Source organism: Macaca mulatta, chromosome 1, assembly GCF_049350105.2.
Source record: "Macaca mulatta isolate MMU2019108-1 chromosome 1, T2T-MMU8v2.0, whole genome shotgun sequence".
Classification (NCBI taxonomy): domain Eukaryota; kingdom Metazoa; phylum Chordata; class Mammalia; order Primates; family Cercopithecidae; genus Macaca; species Macaca mulatta.
In genome coordinates this window covers 11,197,841-11,223,916 of record NC_133406.1, presented here as the reverse complement: position 1 = coordinate 11,223,916, position 26,076 = coordinate 11,197,841, and the positions used below count along the sequence as shown (strand labels likewise).

The window sequence follows — 26,076 nt, the reverse complement described above, 5'->3', positions numbered from 1 at the left end:
CCAGGGAGGGAAACAAACATACCTGTAGAAATTGGGAGTCTGAAACCTCTTTGACTTCTGTGATCTGAGACACCAAAACAGATGTCCCTTTGTTAACGAAGACAGATCCTAAGGTTAAGGAAACAAAAGTTACCTGCAGGTTAAGGTCTCCGGGCTGGGCTTGCATGGCAACTTCCTAAATTCCTATGGCTACAAGAAGAAACACACTTTGCTAACCTCCTTAACAGTAGGAGCTATCAGGAAAATTGTCAGATACTTCCTAACTCTGATTTACAACCCAGACTCGTACAACTCTGACTGGACAGAGGACCGTCTTGCAAACATTCTTTCCTGATAAGCAACTGCAGACCTGAAGCCAGTTCCTGCCAGATCTAGAGACGGCACAGAAACTCATCTTTGTGTTCTGTAGTTCACCTTTTGATGCAGAGCCAAATTCTACCTCATTTTAATCTAAAACCCTGCCCTAAACTGAGGTGGGTGTTACATGTGTTTACCCAGTGTGCATATACAGGACTCCCCTCATAAATATGTATAGCTTTCCCCCAAATCTGCTATGTATGATTCTACTGTGTGATATGGACCCCGTGAGGCATAAAAGCCAACCTGCTCTTTCCTCTTCAAAGAGAAAGCATCGGCCGGGCGCGGTGGCTCAAGCCTGTAATCCCAGCACTTTGGGAGGCCGAGACGGGCGGATCACGAGGTCAGGAGATCGAGACCATCCTGGCTAACATGGTAAAACCGCGTCTCTACTAAAAATACAAAAAAATTAGCAGGGCGTGGTGGCGGGCGCCTGTAGCCCCAGCTACTCGGGAGGCTGAGGCAGGAGAATGGTGTGAACCCGGGAGGCGGAGCTTGCAGTGAGCCGAGATCGCGCCACTGCACTCCAGCCTGGGCGACAGAGCGAGACTCCGCCTCAAAAAAAAAAAAAAAAAAAAAAAAAGAGAAAGCATCTTCAGTACATGCCAGAGACTCTTTTCCGGTTTTGCAAACTGATACCACAAACACAGTTCTCCTTTCTACTGTTCAGCCACCCTAGTGGTCTTTCGGATGATGATCTTTTTACTTTTCCTGTTTGGGGCTTCCTTTTGGTTTCCTTTGCCTTTAGTTTTGAAGTACAGTTTCTTTTGAAAACTTCACCTAACTTTCTCATATATTGCTGTATTACATTTTGAGAAACTGGGCAATATACGTATCATTTGACCCAGCAATTTCACTTGGAGGAATTTATCTCAAGGAATAACAAGTACAGTACATAAAAGTGTCTGTGTCAGGGTGTTCATCCCCACATTGTTTATCATACTGTAAAAACTGGTCATGATATAAATGTGTACCAAATGAAGACAGCACAATAAAGTCTGGTATAGCCATACAATGGAATGCCATGTAGCTGTTTGCAAGGATATCTATATTTGTTGTAAAATATTTCACCATATATGGTGTGTTAAGTTATACCTAAGTATAGCCATTGGCTCCCTCTGAAATTTAAACCCAATGGAGTGGTCAGCTAACACTGTCATCAGGAAGCTCTCACCCAGTGTGACTACTGTCATTCACCTCTTCATCAAACGCGGAGGCTTTGCTAATGGCTGGAGTGATTCTTAGGAATGGTCTTTATTGGCAAAATCAGTCATATTGAAGATTGGGTCTAATGAACTATTTGAAATACTATATTTGCCTGAAAAAGAACATAAGAATTGAGCAAGGCTTGTGGACTACAATGACACTTGAGATTCCATCCCAAAATCCAGGGGCCAGTTTAGACTCAGGTTTGTCTTTAGACAGCACTCCAGTTGGGTCTGGATTCACTTTCCTGGTGCCCAGGCTGATGAATTCCATGACAGTCTGCATTGGCTATGTGAAGCTTTTCTGCATGATGGCGAAAGACCTAGATAGAGTTGGGCTTTCCCCCAGCTCATGAAATAGATAACATGACTATTTTTGTGATACTTTCTCTTTGTGTGCGTGTGTATGCATGTGTGTGTGTGAATTTCACCTTGTTTTCATTCGTGAGGGGAATAGCTAACTCTCATTATCTCAAACTTTTCTGTAGCTACCAATCTCTACCAAAGAGAACTTAAGGCATGTACATGGCCAGATTGGCTAATGTCAGTTGGCTACACCATTTAATGATGATGCAGATTTACATATGTTAATGTTGAGATGTCTGGGATATATTGGTGCTTTTGTTATCTGCTGCTGTGCAACAAATTACCCCCACACTTAGTTGCTTAAAACAATAATTGTTTATCATCTATCACAATTTCTGCAGATTGGGAGTTCAGATAGGACACTGTAGAAACAGCTTATCTCTATCCCGAAGTATCTGGGACCTGGATTATTAGAGGTACATTCTCTCACATGCCTAGGTACATTCTCTTACATAGCTGGGTGGTAATGCTGGCTGGCTGCTACAAGACTTGCTGGGACCATTGACCAAATAATCCTGCATGGTTTTACAGCATGTGGCTGGGACCCAGGGGCAGGTGTAAAAAGAGAGAACAAGTGAGTGCCAGACAGAAGCCATATGCTTTTTCTGACCTAGCCTCAGCATTAACCCCCCACTATTTCCAGCATGCTTGTTGGTTAGAAGCCAGTCACTAAGTCTATGCCATATTCAGGCCAGGGGAATAAGGCCCCTCACCTTTGAAGAGAAGAGCATCAATTTGCAGACTTATTTTAAAATTACCACAGCTGACAAGAGAAATCAGGATATGCAGGACATAGAGTATAATCTTTTGCTAAATATATATATATATATATGCCGGGTGCGGTGGCTCATGCCTGTAATCCCAGAACTTTGGGAGACCAAGGTGGGTGGTTCATCTGAGGTCAGGAGTTCGAGACTAACCTGGTCAACATGGTGAAACCCCATCTCTAATAAAAATACAAAAAATTAGCCGGGCGTGGTGGCCCATGCCTGTAATCCCAGTTATTCGGGAGGCTGAGGCTGGAGAATCCACTTGAACCCGGGAGGTGGAGGTTGCAGTGAACTGAGACTGCACCACTGCACTCTAGCCTGGGCAACAAGAACCAAACTCCATCTCAAAACAAAATAAACAAATAAATAAATATATATACACACACTCATATATACATGCACATATATACATATATACACACATATATATGCATGTATACACACATATATACATATATACACACATATACACCACATATATACACATATGTATGTATATATATCACATATACACACCACATATATATACACATATATGTATATACACACCACATATATACATATATGTATATATACACCACATATATACATATATTTTTATAATACACCACATATCTACATATATGTATATATACACCACATATATACGTATATATACCATGACAATATATATATGTGTATATATACCACTGAGCCACTCTGCCCAGCTGAGAGATATATATGTATATATACATATACACACACACACACATATATACTTATATATATATATAAAATGTTAGGAAGGGTGCGTACCAAAGGGTAGTGTTTGTTGTCTTTTTATTTTCCCATGTTTTCTAAAATGCTTAATGCAGATATATTACTTTTATAGTTACAAAAGACAGATATCTATTTTCTTTTAAAAATTATAAATGATACATGAATATGCTTGCTATAAAAATTCAAATATAGAGATCTGTAAAGCAAAAAGAGAAGCCCCTCATCATTTTGCAGGTTTAGAATCCCACCCTTTAAAAATACTAAGTGCACCCATACAAATACTTCTCTCTCAACTCTCTGATCTATTAACATGTCTATCCCATCCAGAACCATTTTCATGGTGTTGACAGATCACAGCTTTAATAAAATGTTTTCACATCTGCTGGACACATCAGTTTAGAGTATCCTTCTCTCTTCCCTTCCCACCCCAAATCACTCACCAAGCTAACTCTCAAATTCCCAAGCCCCCATCCTGCAAGCTGGGTCCCCATGTGCAGCCATAGTCAATAACCTTGCTTGTGTCTATCTTTGTATTATAGTTACCTCAGTAAATTTTCATTCTCTAAATTATAAGTTCTGATCCTAAGTGCCTCTCTCACACAGTGACTGACATCTGGAGAATGGTTAAGAAAAGGAATCTTTGAACAATGAATTTCACTTTTGTTTCCATGAGGGGGCATGTCCCTCATTCTTGCCAGATGGGTGGAAAACTTTATCAGTCTTAGTCAACCTCCCATGATAAACTCAAAGGATATCTTTGGGTAAATAAAAGTAAATGTGAGTCTGCTTTTCTGTAATTATTTTGTCTTCTATAGGATGCAGCATACCAAAAATATTCAACAGGTTTTGCTATTTTTGACTTTATGTCTATATATTTAATAGTTATCTTTTTAGGGGTACTTGTATTAAACAGCAAGGAAATTTATTACCATGTATAACTAGAAGCCCAGAGACAAGTTGACTTGTTGGATCAAAGATGTCAACAAAACCAAGTATTTTTCTATAACCTCACTCCGCCATCTTTAGTTATGCTTTTAAATGTAGGCACATGGTGCACTCCATACAGCAGTTCCAGATGTCACAACTGCACACAAAAATACTTGGGGCCAGAAAAGAGAGTTCTTTTTTTTTGAGATGGAATTTTGCTCTTATTGCTGAGGCTGGAGTGCAATGGCGAGATCTCAGCTCACTGCAACCTCCGCCTCCTGGGTTCAAACGATTTTCCTGCCTCAGCCTCTGAGTAGCTGGGATTACAGGCGCCTGCAATCACACCCATCTAAATTTTTTTTTGGATTTTTAGTAGAGATGGGGTTTCACCATGTTAGCCAGGCTGGTTTCGAACTCCTGACGTCAAATGATCTGCCCACCTTGGTCCCCCAAAGTGCTAGGATTACAGGCGTGAGCCACCACGCCCAGCTGAGAGAATACTCAATAGCTCTTAGGAGTGACAAGATTTTTCCAAATTCCCTTTGCAGGAATTCTCCATCTTCAGAGCCAGGGTACTCACACACTTACTCCAGAACCAGCTAGTAATAAGAGGGATGGGATTACTCTCAGACTAAAGAGGCCTTCTCCCAGAAGTGGGATGGCGTCAGCTTTACCTGTGAACACAGATGTATGCGGTGGAGTGGCTACCTGATTAAATGATGCTTCTTCAAGAAAGGAGGGGTGGGATCAGCCCTGGATAGCTCATCAATCTTGCTCATTTTGCGGGTTACAACTTTCAGTTCTGCACTGCAAATAAGTATGTATTTAATAAGCATCCTTTGGTGATAAGGATGATGGTAACACTGGTGATGATGACAATATGGAGAACTCTGTTTGGTTGCATTTTACGTGCCAAGTACTGTGCTAAGCTCATTAAATGTATCATATCATACTTAAACGTCACAATTCTTTTCTATCTATTGATGTAGTTTGATTGTTCCAATATCCAAAAGTATACTCGGAAGGCTTATGGAAAGAGTAAATTTTGAAAAGGGGTTGCAGGAAGAGAGAAGGTCCAGGCAAGGAAGGGAGCGGTTATGAATTTCCCAGCTAGTGACCTGAATGCAGCGTTCCATTTAACAACTGTCTTGGCATGTGTCTGGGTGGTGATGCTGGCTGGCTGCTAGGGAACTTGCTGGGGCCATTGGCTGGATAATCCACGTGGCCTTGCCGCATGTGGCTGGGACCCAGTAGAAGGTGTTCTAACCTAAAGTGGGTAGCTGAAGACTCAAGGGCCAAGAAAGACAAGGAACGGCTAGATGAAGGTAGTTATAGGGCAGCAGAGGAAGGGTCTTGATGGTCTTGCTTGGGACTGATATGTGACAGAAGAGCTATTTTTGAGACAAATTGCTCAAATCCAAATTCCCAAAGTCTTAGTAGAAGCTGAACTGTAATAAGGTAAAAGTCAAAATAATATGTCACATTAGTGACTTACCCCACAGGTTGCTGGACTATTCCAGTTTACACAGATGAGGCAGCAGAGACAGTTACCCAAGCACACTGGGCCACAGGTGGCTGAAAGGAGAAACTTCTGCTGCTGAGCTTCCAGGGGTGCTGAGATGCCAGCGCCACCAGCTTCCTCCTATGGACCTATCCTGTGCGAGGACCTATAAAAAGAGATACGAAGCCGGGGGAGTTAAATGGAACACTGCATTTGATATTTCCAACTTGAAGTGAAGAAAATCAAGAGATACGAATAGAAAAGAATGGAGGCAGGTGCTACCACGGAAAGGGCACAGAATCAGAAAAACTCAAATCAAACTGGGTTTCCTGAGGGACCCACTAGTGCCCTCAGGTTCCTGGGCTCCACAGAACGTAGAAAGTCATAGAGCAAAAAGATAACTGAAATCTGGAGAGATACATGTGATGTCCTGGAAAACTGGGGATTTAAATTGCTTCTCTGTCGTTTCTCAGACTTGTAGAACTGGAGGTGTTGCCAAGGTCAGCCTGCACAGGACTGGGATAGTCCATCGATAAGTCATTTACTCATTTATGGAATATTTATTGAATGTTTCTTATAAAAACCATGTTCCTCTATCTAGCATCAATGCTTAAAAAAAAAAAACCTAAATCCCATCTTTAAAAAGTGGGAATAGTACTGTTTATGGTTACTTTATGGGTTATTTATGAGTATCAAATAAAATAATCCATGGAAATTGCCTACAGAGCGTCTGGCATGGTGCACATACTATCAAACGGTAATTATTTTATGCTTTCTCAACATTTTAGGGGTTAAAATGCAGAAATTAATATTTTCCTTTTAACACCATCTGTTTTACAGAATAACCTTTCACTTAAACTCACCACATAGACTCATGATTAATTCTGTACCTCATTGTTTTAAATTTTACCCAGTACATTAACATGAAATAAATATTTATCACAATCATAATATTTAAATAACACTGGCTTTGTGCTCTGTGTACTTTTCCGTTAATATTTTCGGGGATATTTTTTCATCAGACCTCCACTGGGGAAGTTCTCTAATTGTGCTACCGTATTTCAATTATGAAAGTTTTCAAAATTTTTTCTTTTGTGGCCAAAGATGACAACTCCTGAGGTATCAGAGATTAAATTTTGTTCAAAAGGGCTAAAATGTCATTCTGGGGAACCTTACAATGTAAAGGCAATGGGGTGAAATAAGGAAAGGAGTTAATCACAGGAAACACAGAACATCAAGTTGACTGGCCCCGAGTCAAGGGCACTGAGTCATCCCCGAGAGGTGTCTCAGGGCTTTGGTGTCATCTTACAAAAGTCACTCAAAGAGATTGTGTTAAGACTGTCTGCATGGTAATTGCAAAAACGGTTGACTCATGGAATTTGTGACTTTGACAGAGAGCTGCTTCCCTGGCCCTCATTATGAATGGACTTATTCATAGGCACCGTCCTGTCACCTCTCTGTAGCTTCCTGGGCAACAGCAAATGCCAGGAACAGCACGCTTGCAGGTAGCAACCTTTTGAAGGAGACAGGGAAGACAGCACACAGAGCATTATCAAGACCCTGGAGCCTGATCTAATGGCCAAATGCAGAACATGATGCAAGGGCCTCAAAGCACCCTTTACCACGGGTTCAGCCCTCCCAACCCCCTAGTGTTTCCTATAGTGCTTGGCAAAAAGGCCCACATACGCTATTTCTTCCCACTGTGTTCAAAACAAAGTCATTTTATAAAAGTGTTTTTTCCTATATATTCTTTACTAGGCCCTGTGAGAGGATACAAAGGAAAATATACTGCTTAGGACTCCTACAGGGCATCCTCTTCATCCTTAGCTACCATGTCCTTATTCTTTGTAGACTACAGGTTTCCTGAACAAGAGACAGATACTGGGTGTGTGTGTGTGTGTGTGTGTGTGTGTGTAAAACCAACAGTGACATCTCTGTGCAGGGGAACATGAATGGAGCTACTTTTGTGTAAACCAAAGGATAAACACACATGAAGCTTGTTTCTGGACATACAAGAAACTGAGCAGCAGTTACCTTGGGGGAGAGGAACTGGGAATGGGATTTCATGTTTTTCTGTGGTTTTTTCCTAATTTGGTCATTGGCCGTTTTTCTGTAGGTAAAATTATGGGCCCTTTTATTGGCTCTATTCCTTTTTAATATTGAAAGACAGTATATAAATACTAATTTGCCATGAGACAAAAGACAGATATAAGTATTGGCAAAGATGTAGAAAAATTGGAACCCTCATACATTACTGGTGAGAATAGAAAATGGCAGAGCCACTTTGGAAAACAGTTATGAAGTTCCTCAAAATGTTAAACATAGACTTGCCTTATGGCCCAGATTTATTTTTAGGTATATACCCAGGAGAAATAAAAACATGTTTACACAAAAACTTATACATGAATGTTCATAGCAGCAGGATTCCCAACAACCTGTAGGTGGGAACAACCCAACTGCCCATCTTGTAAATGGATAAACAAAATAGAAGATATTCAACCATAAAAAGGAACTGCTGAGTTTTGCTGCAACATGGATATAGCTTGAAAACATGCTAAGTAAAAGAAGCTAATCACAAAAAGCTGCATGTCAATTTCATTTATATGAAAGGTCCAGAACAGGCAGATTTGTAGAGATGAATTAGTGGTTGCCATGGGCTGGAGAAAGGAGGGACTAGTGAGTGATTTATAGTGGGTACAGGGTTTCTTTTGGTGTGGTGATGGTTGCAGAACTCTGTGAATATACTAAAGACCGTTGAATTGTATACTTTCAATGGGTAAAGTGTATGGAATGTGAGTTATATCTCAAAGTCATTTCAAAAATTATGAGAAACAAAGGCTAACTATAGCTGCAACTGGATTTGTGATTTTTTTTTTGAGACAGGGTCTCATCACTGTTACCTAGGCTAGAGTGCAGTGGCATGATCTCTGCTCACTACAATCTCTGCCGCCCATCCCCCCAGACTCAAGCCATCCTCTGACCTGAGCCTCCTGAGTAGCTGAGACTGGATTTGTGATGTTTCTTCATGGCACTTTTATTTTTATTGTGATCAAGTGTATTTCTTCCAGGGGATGAGTGAGTTTTGGATGTGTTAACAGGAAACCCCAAATCTGAGTGTTTCCTGATCATCAAAAGATGAAGTTCCAGCAAAAGTACAATCCTTTGTTATCACAAAGTTTTCATTTCTATGAGCCAAGGGTCTCATCCTGGAGACACAGGAGTTAGGGTGCAAAGAAGGGGTTACTCACAGAGACGGGTAGCCTGCTGGCCCTAAGTGGCCTCCCTGGTTAGAAATTGCTACATTGGGGAACAAATACTTTCTGCTTAAAATCCAGCCATTTTCTGGCAACTTTCTAGGCTCCTTTAAATCGGGTTAAATTATGTCATGGTTTGGTATGATTCACTCAGCAAATGTTCTGAGCTCCTGCTCTGTGCCAGGCCCTTTGCCCTGAACAAGGACAGCAGCATTTTTAGGAGGAAAGTCTGACTTCATAAGGTCTGAGTAGCACAGCCTTCCGTGAAGGTGACTGGCAACAAAACCAGCTTTCTCAACAATCCCACCTCGCCTGTCTCAGGACCACGTCAGGGGCATTCGCCTCCCCTCTGGGAGGGAGCGGCGGCCAGTGGAAACATCTTTCCGCTTTAACATTTTTAAAAGCATATTTTAATTGACAAGTAGTTGTACTGATCATGTCCATTTTTTGTTTTCGACAGAGTCTCGCTCTGTCACCCAGGCTGAAGTACAGTAGCATGATCTTGGCTCACTGCAACCTCTGCCCCTCAAGTTCAAGTGATTCTCCTGCCTCAACTGCTTGAGTAGCTGGGATTACAGGCATGCACCACCATGACCAGCTAAAAGTTTTGTATTTTAGTAGAAATGGAGTTTCATCATGTTGGCCAGGCTGGTCTCGAACTCCTGACAAGTGATCCACCCGACTCAGCCTCCTAAAGTGCTGGGATTACAGGTGTGAGCCACCACACCCTGCCAATGTTTTGAGATGTATACGTTGTGGAATAGCAAAGTCGAGCTAGCTAACACATACATCACCTCTTTTTTTTTTTTTGTGGTGAGAACACAATCTACTCTTAGCAATTTTCACATTGTTATTAACTACAGTCACCATGTTGTAAAGTTCTTGAACTTATTCTTCGTAGCTGAAATTTTGTATCCTTTCACAAACATTTCCCAACTTTTTCCCCTTGTTTTCTTTGAAAATAATCTTCTAGGTGTTTTTGATACATATAAGATAAATTTAATGTTCTGAGAGGACTACTTATAGACTGATGAGGGGATATAATAGTTTGAATGCTTGTCCCTTCCAGAACTCCTGTTGAAATTTAATTGTCAGGCTGGGCCGGGCACCGTGGCTCACACCTGTAATCCTAGAATTTTGGGAGGCTGAGGCAGATGGATCATCTGAGGTCAGGAGTTCCAGACCAGCCTGGCCAACATGGTGAAATCCCATCTGTACTAAATATACAAAAATTAGCTGGGCATGGAGGTGCACACTTGCAATCTCAGCTACTTGGGAGGCTGAGGTGGGAGAATTGCTTGAACCTGAGAGGCAAAGGTTGCAGTGAACTGAGATCTTGCCACTACACTCCAGCCTGCACAATAGAGCAAGACTGTCTCAAAAAAGAAAAAAAAAAAAAAAAGAGGACGAAAAAAAAGAAAAAAAGAGCCATTGTAACAGTACTAAGAGGTAGGACCATTAAGAGGTCATTAGGCCATAAGAGCTTCACCCTCATGGGTGGGGTTGGTACCATTATAAAAGGGCAAGTTTGGCTGCTGCTTACTGTCTCTACAGCAAGGCGGCCCTCACCAGATGCTGACACCTTGATTTAGGACTTCCCAGCTTCCATAACTGGGACCCTATAAATTCCTTCCATTATAAACGACCTAGTCTGAGATATTCTAGTAGCACAAAACAAAGACCAGATAAATTAACTGATGAATCACATAACAATTGGTAAACATGTAATAACTATAATCCAGCCCCTTATTCCAATATTTAGATTCAAAGACGAAATTTGGCAGGTACAACTTTTTTCTCCCTTGAGACAGAGTCTTGCTCTGTTGCCAGGCTGGAGTGCAGTGGTGCGATCTTGGCTCACTGCAACCTCTGCCTCCTGAGTTCAAGTGATTCCCCTGCCTCAGCCTCCTGAGTAGCTGGGACTACAGGTGCCCGCCACCAAGCCTGGCTAATTTTTTTGTATTTTATTAGAGACAATGATTCACCATGTTAACCAGGATGGTCTTGAGCTCCTGACCTCGTGATCCACCCCGCTTCAGCCTCCCAAAGTGCTGGGATTACATTCTTAATCCCCTTCAGTTCTATTCCATGGGTCTTGATTTCCAGCTGTCCCTTGGAAACTCTACTCCCATGATTTCTTGCTCAGTTTTCATGCTGTGAGGGGACAATATGCTTTTGTGTCTTATACCACAGCACATTTCTGCCCTCTAAGAGCTAAATGTCAGCCATGTGGCTAAATGTGAACCACTGCACCTGGCCAGGTACAACTTATATTATCCAGTATCATTGAGAGCCTATTATTCTACCACCTTTAAAACAAAAACAGACTAGTCTCATGGAAGTATCCTTCCCAACCACTGTGCTCAGAATGAGAAATTTCACTTGATTTGGCCATTTCTTGTCACCTGATCGGGTACTTGGAGGTATAGGGGAAGGTGGTTTCCCTCTGGCAATGTCTACCAGTGTCTTTCACATTAGCAAGGGTTAAAAAGCAGTACTTCTTGGAAAAAGTAGAAAGAGGCAATTAAGTGGCACAGCTATCCAATCTCTGCTCTCTGGCCTGCAGATGTTGGAGTAAGGCTTAATCAAATCTTTAATAAACAGTAGCTGACATTTAGCCCTTAGAAGGCAGAAATGTGCTGTGGTATAAGACATAAAAGCATATTGTCCATTCACCGCATGAAAACTGAACTAGAAATCATGGGAGTAGAGTTTCCAAGGGACAGCTGAAAATCAAGACCCATGGAAAATAACTGAAGGGGATTAAGAATGTTCTAAGAACCAAAAATTTAGAGCCAGATAGCTAAGAACAATTGATAGTTTTCTATTTCAGAGGTGAGAAAGTTGAGTTCAGAGAGTACATCTCTGCCAACAGTATCCGGCTCTTCTGGTCTGAATATTCTGGGTGAAAATGGGAGCGGCAGGGAACATGACATTGAATAGGCTTCTTTCCAAATAACTGCTATAACATCAGCTGCAACTTCTGGTTTCCTACCATTATTCTTGTTAGCAAACCATGTAAACAAGTTCCATGTTGGTTGTTGGACTAGAGTACTGACTTCCTTTCCTAATATGAAAGGGAACTTTGTCCAAAATAAGGATCCAATAAAATGTTTCAATACATGGGGGCTAAAGCCAAGATGCTGTTTCCAGTCACCTGCCAGCTTCCTTAGTTCTCTCAGGTTAGACTTCCAAGGTAAGCCAAGATAAATATTTCCCTGGAAAGTGACGAAAAGAATCTTAATGCTTCAAGAATTCAATTCCTAAGTTGTTGGTGACCAGCAGACCTTCAACTTCTCTCAATCTTGTTTATGTACTATAGAATTTAATTGGCCTTAACACTATTATATATAACACATTTTGAGATGTGTATACACTGGAGGATGGCTGAATCATACTAACATGAATTACCTCACTTATTTTATGAGAATCCAATTTGTAGTCACCATGGTATACAAAAGATCCCTTGAACTTATTCCTGAGTTTGTAGCCTTTGAGAAACATCTTTCCATCTCATGCTCTGCACACAAGTAACTACCATTCTACTCTCTGCTTCTATAAATTCAAGATTATGTGTTTAAGTGAGAAAATATACTTTTTCTATGACTGGTTTATTTTAACCTTTTCCTCTAAGTTCATGTCACAAATGACAAGATTTCCTTTAAGACTGAATGTAGTTCATTGTATACATATACTACCTTCTTCATTATCCATTGATGGAAACTTTGATTTAGTAGCTATTGTCAATAGTGCTATAATGACTATGGGAGTGTAGATATCTCATCAACCTACCAATTTCACTTCCTTTGGATACATACACACTAGTGGGATTGTTGGCTCATAGGGGTAGTTCTATTTTTTTGAAGAATCTCCATAACATTTTCTGTGATGGCTATACTAATTTACATTCCCACCTATAGGGTTCAAGCGTTCCTTTTCTCTACATCCTCACCAATGCTTTCCTTTTTCGTAACAGCCATTCTGATGGGCAGGAGGTGATCTCATTGGTTTTAATTTGCACTTCCCTAGTAAGTGAGAATGCTTAGCATCACTAATCTGTTGGTCATTTGTATATCCCTTGAGATGCCTATTCATGTCCTTTACTCCTTTTTATTTGGGTTCCTTATTGAGTTACATTTTAGACATTAGCCCCTTATCAGATGTATGGCTTGCAGCTGTTTCTCATTCTACATCCTGTCTCTTCATTGACTTGGTAAAGCTTTCTTGTGAGACAGACATGAACAGGAACACCCTGGCTAACACAGGGAGGGAAACTGACCTAATAGGATCTGCTGTTATGGACTCAAGTGTCAAACTAGAGAGATAAGAGACAGACATATGGCCGCCTTTCAGAGCTTCACAGACAAGCATGACAAGGAGCTGACACTAGACTAATGGAAGAATTTGTTTCCAAAAATAGGTGCCTACCCTCAAGGAATTCAGGGTAGCTAGAACCGTTACACAGCTAGCATGCAGGCAAGACACACCAGGGGAAGCTGAGGCTGACAACTGTACAGTGGAAAGCTACCCCAGCATATTAGAATAGGAAGCTATGTTGCCATATTGCTTATGTGTAGAACACCTACAAGATCAGTTAGCAAGAGCCACACAAGGAATATATTTTTTCTCTAGGAAAAAAAGATACAGGGATGAATTACATTATTCTGGATTGATCAGAACAATTTAGTTGGAAGGGAAAGAACTAGCAATTTAACTAGAAATGAGTTAACTAAAGTTAAACCCATTTGGAGGATGGTGAATAAGGTTGGGGTAGTAGTCTCATAAGTTACTTGATAGAGGCTATTTAAAATTAGATGCCTCCAAAATTGAGGTTTAATGGGGCCTCTGAGGGGAATAATCAAGTTTCTGGTTTAGCTACGAGACTATATTAAACTATAAGCTAATGGTTCAAACTGACTTCTCAAGTAACTCAACTTCAAGCTAGATTTTGGCCAGAGACATTAAGTCTTTCCTTGCAACACTTTCTCTGATCAGACTAACTTCTAAGATTGTTAGAAAACCAGTAACACTGTATCTGCAGAAATATGCTCTGTGGAATTACGTATTCTGAAAAAGGTTTCACGGTAAAATAAGGGAAATAGATTTTGCTCCCTTTGAAGGCATACTATGTTAATATAAACAGTCCCAGAAACCCTGCTAGAGAATCTGGCAAGTCCTTAGTAGAGGCTTAAGTACCAGGGTTTTCTTTAACTGCAGTATCCATAGGTTAGTACAGGTGTTACTTTTTTTGAGACAGTCTTGCTCTGTTGCCCAGGCTGGAGTGCAGTGGCCTGATCTCAGCTCACTGCAAGCTCTGCCTCCCGGGTTTACGCCGTTTTCCTGCCTCAGCCTCCAGAGTAGTAGGGACTACAGGCGCCTGCCACCTCACCCGGCTAGTTTGTATTTAGTAGACAGGGTTTCACTGTGTTAGCAAGGATGGTCTTGATCTCCTGACCTCGTGATCTGCCCATCTCGGACTCCAAGTACTGGGATTACAGGCTTGAGCCACCGCATCTGGCCCACTACCTTCCTCTTAGAGGGGCAAGTGGCCTATATGCCAGGTTGTGTTAAAGCTTTTTCCTCTTTTGGAAACTCAGATTCCTGGCTTGTCAGGTCAGTTGCATTTAGAGAACTCTATACACTGGCTTTGTTTTAGAGGGATAGGCTAAAAACTTATGCCCATATCTATTTCCTCATAGAAAAAGATGAGACTTAGCAATTCCCTTCTCCCATTTACCCAACTTTGTTTCCTGGAATCATCTGACATTTGTCAGAGTTGCTGAGGAAGCCTTCCTGTTCATTGCCAATGCCTACTATGCTGCTTATATAGCCAATATACATTTTAATTGAGTAGACTTGAGTCATACAGCAACTAGCTAGAATAGCTCCCTGCCAGCAGCAGCTGTTGAGCACTTGAAGTTTGGTTAGAATTTTAGTTTAAAACAGGTACTATTCAGCTATTGGAAAATAGTTGGCTATAAGTTTTCCCAACAATCTAGTATCTAGAAGTACATAGTATTTCCAATTAATGTTTAACATTCAAAATTTGTTGGGAGTATATTCAGAGATTGAACAGGAAAGTAAAACTTGGAATATTCAATATTAAGTTTCATCTGATGACCAAGTTATATTTGTACTTGAGTTGTTTAACCTAGTCACCAAACACTACCCCCACTGTGGTCAGAGACTACTCTTCTCTAAATGTCTGACTTCGGCACAGGTCAACAGACAGACCTTTGCATGTAACATAGCCATTATCTCCCCAAGTCATTTTCATTCCATAAGCCTAAGACAACCCTTTGCCAAGCTGTACCGGTGCCTACCACTGGCAACTAGTCTTTCTGAGGACCTGAGTTTTCAGTACCATAGGGAGTTAAGGGTACAAAGTTAGTGCTAAAACTTGAACTGGAGTCTATCTTTTGTTGCTCAAGTGGCCCTGGGCAAGTTATTTGACTTGTATCTGTCCCAGATTCTAGACACGGGGGATGAATGAATACTATGATATTTTCATGAGGCTCAAGATGTTAACATCAAGCTTCTAGGCTAGTTTGTTGCATAAAAACTATGTATCCCTGTAAGGTCAGGGTTTACATCCAGATTAGCAATTTGAAGTAGGGTTGGCTTGATTACAAAGCAGCTGTTCAGGAGTATAACACCTTTAGCTTGCTGAAAGGTCAATTTAGAAGTTATTCCCTGAAAAATAAGTAGGCGAAGTTGATCGAACCAGGATTAGTTTAAGAACTTCAGTGAGAATAGGGAGTACCGCAGAGCATGGCTGACCAGCAGCATCAGTTACAAGAAAGTTCCTTAAACAGGACATTTGCCTTGAGAAGTCAGTGATGACATCCCTACCACACCCCCCCCCCTTTTTTTTTTTTTTTTAAGTCTTAGTTCTTAAGACTAGGAAACTAACTTGTCAGTTTGGCTCAAAACTAAGTCTCTAATGATCAAGGCACCTCCAGTTGGCCAATCGATAATCAGATACCTTTAGTCACTGTTCTAGACATTGGTTTAAGTCTGGTGCTCAGACCAGGGAAGATCAGCATCATCTAGGAAATGGTTAGAAATGTGAGTTTAAGCCTTTGTCCAGACTTACTGAATCCAACTCTGAGAATGGGACCAGTCATCTGTTTCTACCAGCCCTCCCGTGATCCTGAGGCACACTCAAGTTTGAGAACCAGCTATCTAGATTCATAGTTAGTTTTACCCTAGTTTCATTGATCTTATGGAAGAATTTTATTCCGTGTTCTGACCTAAGACCTCTGCTAAGTCTGAAATTTTTGTATCAGTTTTTATTCTATGCTGAGTTATATTGCCAAGCTTAAGAGATAAAATGACATGAAGAGATGAACTAGTCTGAAAGTAACCTTTTACCTTTCAAATGAGAAGCTCAGCACAGGCTGGGAGTACAGTCTGGTTTTATTGACATGTTTGGTCTGGACAATTCAGCTGTTTGATAGCCAAGTAGGATACTACTAAGCCTCCAAGGATTAAGGTCCCAGAAAGGCCTGCCACCCACAGAACTTTTGAGTCTACAGGAGCACCTGGAGGATGGAAAGGTAGATTAATGTATGCTACAACCAAATGATTTGGTGTCCAAACAAAGACTAGCAGTCTTCTGCTATAGGAAAGTCAATTTCTTTTGACTAGAACACAAGGGGTAGAAAGGAAGAATTCGGTTTGACTGGTAGTTTGGTTCACTAGTTAGATCTCCTCCCTCTTGGATACTTACGGAGCTTTTCTGGAGGGTCCTTAGTGGCTTGGAGTAGAATCATGGGGCCTTTGCTAGAAACACTAGCAGTAGTGTTCTGAAAAATGGTGCCTGAATTTCTTCCTGTTAGAGAAATGAGACCTAGTAATTCATTAGTTTTTGCACCCATAGAACAGGGATAGAAAATGTTTTGGTACAAGGCCAAGTCTCTATAAAGCTTGGTTCTATGCCTTAAAAAAAAACCTCATTAAGTGTATTAATACATACTTGAACAATTCAGATTGTGTATCTGATGCCATTACCTTAGTTTCACCAGGACTTTGCTTAGAAACTATCCCTGAACTTCCATGCTTTTCTAAACAGAGTCCTTTGACAGTAACATGTTTATAATTCAGAGATCTTTCCCTGTGATTCAAAGGTAACTAGAACAGAACTTGGAGGCTGAGGTGCAGAGAAATTTAATGAGTTTAGTTCTGGTTTTCAAATGAAAAAACAATTTGATTCACTTGAAATATAAAAACAGTTTTATGTTTTCTGTATTCCATGTCGTATTAAGAAAGATGGCAAGTGGAAGAATGGGAAACAAAGACATGCAGGTGGACTGTGAGGAGGAAAAATATTTCTGGAGTTTGAGAACAGCCCAAGCAACATAGCAAGGTCCATCTCTATTTAAAAAAAAAAAAAAAAAAAAAAAAAAAAAAGGCCGGGTGTGGTGCCCACGACTGTAATCCCAACATTGGGAGGCCGAGATGGGTGGATCGCCTGAAGTCAGGAGTTCAAGACCAGCCTGACCAACATGGTGAAACCCTGTCTCTACTAAAAATACAAAATTAGCTGGACTTTGTGGCACATGCCTATAATCCCAGCTACTCAGGAGGCTGAGGCAGGAAAATCATTTGAACCCGGGAGGCGGAGGTTGCGAGCAAGCCAAGATCTCACCATTGTACTCAAGCCTGGGCAAAAAAGAAAAACTCCCTCTCAAAAAAGATAAGCTGGGTATAGTGGTATATGCCTATAAGTCCTAGTTACTTGGGAGGCCGAACTAGGCGGATCACTTGAGCTCAGGAGGTTGAGGCTACCATGAACTATACTGATGACATTGCATTCCAGCCTGCATGACAGAGCAAGAACTGGTCTCAAAAAAGAAACAGTGTAGAACTGTTTTAATTCTCCTTTTGCCAGTTGTAGGACCTTAATCTAAGGTGGTTCATTCTTTAGAAGTAGGGATAATATGCATTTTTGGAGATGTTAAAGTATTTAATGTTGTACTTGGCATAATAAGCACCATTTAGTTACTATGAGTTTTGCTAGAAGGGACTTAAAGCTTCAGAGGTCATGAATGCCAACTCAGAGGCTAGACAAGTACAGGTTGAATCAGGTAGACATACAGACACATTGACTTAGAAGCATTGGCCACAACCAACTAGAGACCACATTCTAGGTCCACTCATTCTACTTATAGATCTTTAGGCTGCATTGCCAGACCTGTCAAGCAGGTATAGACATGTTTACTATCCAGGTGTATCTTGTTAAAATGAGACATAAGATGGCCATAAACTGCCCTGGTTTGTGCATGAATTCAAGATCATATGGAAAAAGCTAAGGATGAGGGTTTACCCAAACATTTATAGCTTATCTTAGACATGGGATTCTGGGAAGCTAGTCAGATTTGTTCTGTGGCACTGCAAGTAATTAGAGAAGCCTTAGTAAGATGAATCTTCAGTTTGAGTTGTTTAGCTAGAGACTAGGAAAGGTTAGACATGAGACTCAAGATTCATCCAAGTCTGTCCTCTAACATACAATCAGCTTAGATACTCACGACTGAGATCAGGACAGGTTACCGCACAGGATGGTGTCTCAGCAGGCTGGCAGACTGACACACTGCAGTGCAGATGCACCTGGGAGCCAACAGAATTCAGATCATTTGTAGTATCACCATGCTACGTGTCTCTAGACCTGCTTTGTCTCCCCAGGAAGAGGTTCAGGAAGTTATTGGAATATTGATATGGTCCAAGGTGATATCACAATAGCACTAAGGAACTGGAGTCCAACTGACAGATGCCACTCATGTGATTGGTAACAAGGGTTGCTCCGAGTACCAACAGCCAGCATTAAAGGGCTTCCTTGGCTGCAGAGTCATAGGACATGGAAACAGTTGTAAGTTGGGGAGGTTCAGAGCCCTGGTGAGGGTCATGGAAGGGAACATCCTACCGGTCCCCTGAGGGCCTGTTTCTCCGCTGTAGGGTCCACAAAGCTGAAGGTGAAGATGCTGAAGCGCTGGTAGTGAGAGGGAAATGGAAGATCCAAGGCTTTCTGGACAGGGATCAGCTGGGTCTGATAGTTGTCTCCAATGTAGGGGCAGCTAGACCAAGAGACCCGGCAGTCAGGATGGGCTTGAGAGTCTCAGCACCGGTGCATGAAAGAACCACTTACCCCTTTACCAGGATGGGCCACTGTGGCTGACTCAGTGGGTCTGTGCTGGGTGTTGCCCAACACTGATGTAGGAGCAGCCCCAGGGAGGGGTCTGTTCTGTGAAGGATGGAGACCTCCACATAGATGGGATCCCGAAGCAACTTCACCACGGGGTAGTCACCAACACCATAGTAGGAGCCATAGTTTTTATCTGCAAGAGGCAGAAATAAGGATTTAAAGTAGTCACCTCTCAGTGACTTGAGGGACTCTCATCCCCTTAGATAGCCCCAAGCCGCTTAAGTGTCTTGTTACTAAGTTAGGGTCTTCATGCCCCCAGAAGACTGGATTTAGACTATATGCCAGATACTCCAGCCAAGGGGGTCATACCTTTGGCAATCTGAAGTTCCAGAGTGAGGGGTCCAGGCTGGGTCTCAGGAAAGGGTGGTGGGAGAGTAAAAACCTGGACCTTGATTGGGAGAGAGTTGCTACTTACTGAGTAGCTGCAGCTGACATGGAGCCTGCAGAGAAACAAGATTTTAGCTAGTTGGTTGTGGGAGAGACAGGTGTCAGTTATACACATCCTTTCTTTTTAACTCAAGGAAAACATTAAGTGCTAGACAAGTTTGTAAGTATGATGGATGTGGTTCCCGCCCTGCTGGGAGCTGTATTTTAGCTGCAAGTAGGACCAATGTTTGAATTGGAGATAAGCACACAGAAATAAAGATGCATCATGACAAACAGATACCTACTGTAGAGCAGATCAGGGAAGACCTTAGAGGTACCTTGATATGAAGGTGAAAGAAAATAAACTTGAGGTAGATGGAGAGCCTCACCCAATATAGAGCAAAGTCTGGAGGCAAGGAAGTGCTTGAGGCCCTTTGAGAGTTCCATAAAAGAACCAGGCTGCAATCAGGGAACAGGGAGTGAGGGACTGAGAATGTTCAGAGTGAACAGGCTGGAGATGAAGTAGGAGCTGTTTTATGCAGGGTCCCGATGTTCATCTTAAAGCTTTGTTTTTTCCATGGCTTTAAGGTGTGTGATATGATAGACCTAAGGTTTTAGAGGAATTCTTTTGGCCATAGCATGGACAATGGAGAAGGCCAAGATGTAAAATGGAGAAATGTAGGCTAAAATGTAGAATGGAGAAGGCCAAAATGAGAAAAAAAATCGTTAAGTGAAATAGCAGAACTCCAGGTGAGCTTGAGACTTAGGTCGGGTTGGAGACAGCAACACAGATGGACTTAAGTAATGGGCAGTGAGATTGGTGAACCAAGGTAGCAGACAGGTTCTCCCAGTACTGAGGAGTGCTCATTTGTGGATTCAGGGCTTACCCGAGAATGCCCACTTTACGGAAGAGGGGAAGTCATTCTGGTCAAGCAGGGTCAGGTTACGCAAGCCCTTACCTGAAGATGCTGTCACGAGTGACAGAGCCACGGCTCCCATTTTTCACATCCCTAGTTGCCACCAGTTCATTTTCATATACTGCTCGGTCTCCAGTGATCTATAGGAACAGATGGAGAAATCTTGACCATTTCTGTTAGCGTTACGCTGCTTGACTCGCATCTGGTCTAAGTCCTCAGCAATGCTACCCCGTTGTATGTTACATTTCCTATTCCTTCAGCAGAGGCGAGAACACGTAGCAGTGACATCCTGGCAAGTTATCACTTTGCCTTATTTCAGGACAAAGGAATTGGAAGGGGAATTTGAGTACCTAGAAGAGGCAGCTGAAGCACTACCAATTCCAGTCAGCATCCCTGCTGGTTTCTTCTCTATGGCTTGGTAAATGACAGCCTCTTAGCTAGATCACAGCTGTGATGCTCTTAGCTGAACCACCCAGAAGAGATTAACTTTTTCAGTGATGAGGCGTTCTCCTGCCCTAGAGACTCTCCCAAACTAAGCAGTAGTCACAAGTATCCTTCATGGCCAGCGTATTTCAGCCCTCCCCCACTAGTCACTACGACGTTCCCACCCGACTTCCAGAGCCAGAAACAAAGCCCAACTGCTCACCCGTCTTGTGGTGCCACAGGAAGTAAATGGAAACTGGAACAGAACAAAAGCTTGTGTTGCCATCACAGGGTTACACGCACTGTCATTCCTAAGGGCCAAGCGCACAGAATCCAAGAGCAGTGGTGGCGAGGCCACGTTCCGAGACACAGCGATGGAGAAATGGCCCTCTCGGGTACAACGCAAGGTCACTGAAACAGAGCAGCTGTGCTGAAGGCAGGTCATCTCTCCCATTAAGGGGAGAACCAGATGAAAGTCTAACCACTTTTAATCCCACTGAGAAGTTGGGTGTTCCCAGCTGATGACCTCAGTGCAAGATCAGCCACCCAGTTTAACCCAGGCTCTAAATTACCTCCTGGGGTTGAGTCTTGCCTCCCCAACTTATTGTGCGACCTCAGGCAAGGTATTGCGCCTCCTTCAGTTTTATTTAAGAGGCGGATAGTAGCTCCTACCTCATTTTGCTTGTCAGTTAAGATTAAGATCTTAGAATAGAGTGTGCAATGTATTAGGTTGGTGCAGAAGTAATCCCGGCTTTTGCCATTGTGGCAAAGGCTGTGATTATTTCTGCAGGAACCCATAATACTCTGAGGTTGAATTTATGTTAGAAAACCTCAGAGCAGGATTTGAAACATGCAGAAAGCAACAGCCTTGAAGTGAGGCTCCCTAAACAATCCCAGAGTATCAGCCAAAGTCACTATTCCTTGGAGAAAAGTTAAGTTTCTGTCAATTAGCAGTATCTGGCACTAGCAATTATCTGGCACATAGCCTTCAAGTCTAAGTGTTATTGGCTTTATATCTGGATTCGGGGAGAACGGACAGTGGAAGCTGTAGAAAGGTCTGTTACTTTGGGATCCAGTGTTCTTGGATGCGTGGCTACATGGCAGCCTGCTATCACTTACGTTTGCTTTCTGAGCAAACCCCTCTCCGGATTTCACTGTAATTGGCACACTTCCTCAGCTGGTTTCAGAGGTGTGCTCAATTACTCACCGGTGTTTCCGTAGTAGCAGGAATTCACCTCCTCAGAGCTGTAACAGCAGCCTAGCCCCTCACAGTCTCCTCGAGAGATGGGTGAAGGTGCACATGGCAGCCTGTCCCGCGCTGGGATGGAGTCACACCAGTCAGTATCTGGAGCATCTCGGGCTGGGTTTTGAAAAAGAGTAAGTCAGGTTAGGTAATGAAAAAGTTAGTCTTGAATACCATTTTGATACAAGTCATTGACTTTGGATTCCTGTAGATGTGTACATGATTGAAATAGGTGTATCTATTCCATATTGTAGATACAGTCTTGAGCGGTTACATGCTGTAGATTAAGTCTTGGGAGGCTGTCAACATTAAGTCACCTTGTAAGAGTGCCCTGACAGTTTTTTTTAAAAAATAAAAGAATGCCAACAAGATTCGTAGAAGCAGTAGGGGCTTCTTACTCCTTCAAGTAGCAATCCTTCTGTTCTGTAGAGGCATTTCTCAAGTCTTAGTTTGGATATGAGTTATCTGAAGATTGTTTGAGTTCAGGTCTGGTTCAGAACTGGGGTAGGACCTGTGAGTCCTCATTTTATTAGTGCTGCTGATCCTGGCTATGTATTGGGAAGGAAGGCAGGTGAGAAGAGGGAATTGAAAGTTTGAGTCTGTTCTGACTTTGAGGATGGGCTCTCAGTCAGGCGAGACTTTCTGAAGTTGAGTAGGCATCATACTTCCTACTGTTTCCTTAGGGAAATGATCAGATACCCCTCCAGCTGGTGGGATGGGAGACCTGGGTCCTAGTCTCAGTGCACATCTATCTCCGTGGAGGTGTTGTTCCAAGTTCCCTTACTAGCTTCAGTTTTCTCTCCTATCATTCTCCCCATGGGTGAAAAACTCCTGGTTCTGGGAGTTCTTTGAATCCCAGCTCACTCACTCACCAGTGATAGGCCCTTGGGCAAACTTCCTGGCAAGAGATAGGTTGGGTTTTTTTTTTTTTTTTTTTTTTGGAAACGGAGTTTCACTCTTGTTGCCCAGGCTGTAGTGCAATGGCACGATCTCAGCTCACTGCAACCTCTGCCTCCCAGGTTCAAGCAATTCTCCTGCCTCAGCCTCCCGAGTAGCTGGGATTGCAGGCATGCACCACCACACCTGGCTGATTTTGTATTTTTAGCAAAGACAGGATTTCTCCATGTTGGTCAGGCTAGACTCGAACTCCTGACCTCAGGTGATCCACCTGCCTCGGCCTCAAAGTGCTGTGATTACAGGTATGAGCCACTGCACCTGGCCAGCAGTAGTATTTGCAGCACTAGGTTAGGATTAGGGAAGGTAACACCTGAAGTGCTTACACCCACAGTGCCTCGGCATTGAGGAATCTCAATTGGTAGTTATTCTAAGGATTGCCCATGGAGGTGAGAGTTGGGACATGATCCTTCGTTAGTGTCAGGTGTCACTGCACAGAACCGGTCAGAGAGGACTAAGAGCACTTTCACCCCTCCCAGATCCTGAGAGCTTCCAGCCTTTACCTAGAAGATCCATAGGACACTTGAGCAGCTTCCTCTCTGGAACCATCTTGTGTTCAGCCACACCCACTCCTTCAACTCCAACTGGCATGATGTAGTGGGAGTCCTGGAGAGACAGGCCCTTGGGAGTCAGCCCGGATGGTAGCATGAGGGGCTTCACTCAGTGTCCCTGGCCACTGGGTCATACTCACCCACTCAGTGACATAGCAGCTGCTATAGGTTGCCTCCAACACCACGGAGCTGCCTGGACCGTTTCTTATCCAGGTGCCACAGTCAGAGTCATTCTGTAGCTTGTGCAGCAGCCCTTGGTTGTCTGGAGGGGTGGGGAAGAGGTAAAAAGACAGCAGTCAGTCTCCAGTGCCAGAAAGGACAGTCAGCCTTGCCATTAAACCCCAAGGAGCAACTGTCAATTAGAGGAACAAGAGGGAAATCAGATTCAGATCAGACGTAGTTATAACTTAGACTATTTCTTTTAGCAGAAAGATGCGACAGGCTCAGAGGGGGAAAGTATCAAGGCAGGAAGGTAGAGGAGACACCATTGCTTGGCTAAGCAAGGCAAGTCATCAAACTTACCCCAAGTTATTAGTACAGGAGGAGAAGTTGCCTCCTGACTGAGGTTTACAGCAAACTGGAAGCTCCACAGCCCACAATGGAGCACACTGGAATAACCTGGTGTCTCAGGCTTATGCTGACCACTCAAAACAAGAGATAATGAAACACACAGCAAGACACACTGCAGCAGCCGCATAATGCTACCAGGAGTTCCTACCGGCCGCAGGCTCTCCACCTTCTCTCCCAAGAGCCAGGGGTCTGCCTGCCCAGATTCCTTTATGTACAGAAGGCAGGCTTGGTTTCAGCTGCACATCTTTGTGACACTCAGGTGGGATGCTTTTAGAAAGGGTAATTCTTCTAGCCTCATTTGCTTTGGGGCACAGTCTGCAGCTGCCTCACATTAAATACCACCATCCAGGCAGACTTCAGAGCCCAAGAAAAAGGTAGTAACTTTTAGCTAACAGAAAAGAAAGCAAGCAAGCTTCCTCAGGGTTGCTCAGTGTAGCATTTGTTCCACTAGTTTGTTGAGCTTATTGACTTCAGAAGACCTCCCTCTAGAATTTTGCATATTTGGGTGTGAAACTGCCATCTATGAGCTAGGGGGTCTGGGTACCTTATGAACTCTCTGAATCTTGGTTTTCTCGTCTATAAAATGGGAATGCTATCTCCTGGCAGTGGTGGTTTTAGGATTAAGCGAGAGATTCTACGGCAAGTGCCTGGCACAGGGCTTGGCCAAGCAGTGAGTGCTCAGTCAACATTGTTGGGTGAGAGTTGGGGCCCTTGAGAAGCCTTGTCACCTTCTCCACCCATTCTAGAAAAGTTTCTGTACAATTAGAGCCTGTTTTGAAATTCTAGAAAAATCTAAACTTGTTTCCTGAGAAAGGTTGATTTTGAACCCTTTCTTGGTTCTTAGAGGGAATCCTACCACAGCAATTTTTCAACAAATTCCAAAGCGTTTCATTGCCATAACTGTCCTACGGTGCTTCCCCACAGAATCTGGGGGAAATGTGGATTAGGTCATGAATTCCTCAAACTGGTTCTGCCTCTTACAGCTATTTGAAAATTTTATCATTTGGCTATGTTTCAGGCATATTTCATAAAGATGTCAGGGTTTCTTGCTTGCTTTCTACATTTTTGTTTTCCACATAAGCTACAATTTATTTACTTTGGTCACTCTTTAGGCTAGAGTGTCAGACCAGATTGTAGAGGAATTCTAAGAGATTTGGGGACGAATGGATACATTCCCCACTGGAGAGGCGAGAGTGTGGAAATTTGTCTTCTGCAGTCTTCCACCAATATTCCCAAGTTGTTCCCCTGATTGTATTTAGACTGATATTTCTCAGTTGACTAAAAATTGTAGTCAAAGCACTGCGAATGTGTACCTAGGTATCTCTAGTTCTCTTCAACTAATCACAGAGGACAAATAAGCATGTGTCTTCCTGGGAAAATTGGTGGCCCTTTTAACCACATGATGAAAAATGACATTGCAGGAACGCTGGACTCTGCCCTCAAAGACAGATGTGGCTTCCCTGATACCCTCTACCTGGATGAGGTGCTCACCACTGGGTTATTACACGCATTTACTCACAGGATTTGCCATGTTGGATTGTAATGACCTCTTTGTTGTTCAGTTTGCCTACTAGAAGCACGTAAGGCCAGGACTGTTTCATTTGTCACTGCAGCCCGAGTGCCTTGGATGTAAGTTCTCTGAGTAAAGACTGAATCGATGACTATGCTTTCATTAGTGGCCATGTCCTAGGGCTAACCTCCTTGAAAATGTA

General features: G+C 42.7%; 1 protein-coding gene across 1 annotated transcript; it reads right to left on the bottom strand.

Moving 5' to 3' along the window:
* Nucleotides 1-16,558: 16,558 nt before the first annotated feature.
* On the bottom strand, nucleotides 16,559-24,491 carry ZP4 (zona pellucida glycoprotein 4). Its single transcript, XM_077998249.1, has 13 exons — nucleotides 24,317-24,491; nucleotides 23,935-24,056; nucleotides 23,747-23,849; nucleotides 22,254-22,406; nucleotides 21,270-21,457; nucleotides 20,666-20,763; nucleotides 19,650-19,780; nucleotides 19,284-19,473; nucleotides 19,062-19,212; nucleotides 18,670-18,748; nucleotides 17,823-17,825; nucleotides 16,872-16,973; nucleotides 16,559-16,683 (listed from the first exon to the last, which is right to left on the bottom strand). Exons 1-13 carry the CDS (start codon nucleotides 24,489-24,491, stop codon nucleotides 16,559-16,561), a joined length of 1,620 nt encoding a protein of 539 aa, XP_077854375.1.
* Between the last annotated feature and the right edge of the window lie 1,585 nt (nucleotides 24,492-26,076).

What these genes read in the sequence shown, in the direction of transcription:
- ZP4 (XM_077998249.1), bottom strand. Translation starts at nt 24,491, where the DNA reads ATGCGGCTGCTGCAGTGTGTCTTGCTGTGTGTTTCATTATCTCTTGTT. An exon ending in GTGTCCTATGGATCTTCTAG is followed by an intron (nt 22,407 to 23,746) that starts GTAAAGGCTGGA and finishes TTCAAAACCCAG; the next exon opens with CCCGAGATGCTCCAGATACT. An exon ending in CCTGTGGCACCACAAGACGG is followed by an intron (nt 20,764 to 21,269) that starts GTGAGCAGTTGG and finishes CTGTTCCTATAG; the next exon opens with ATCACTGGAGACCGAGCAGT.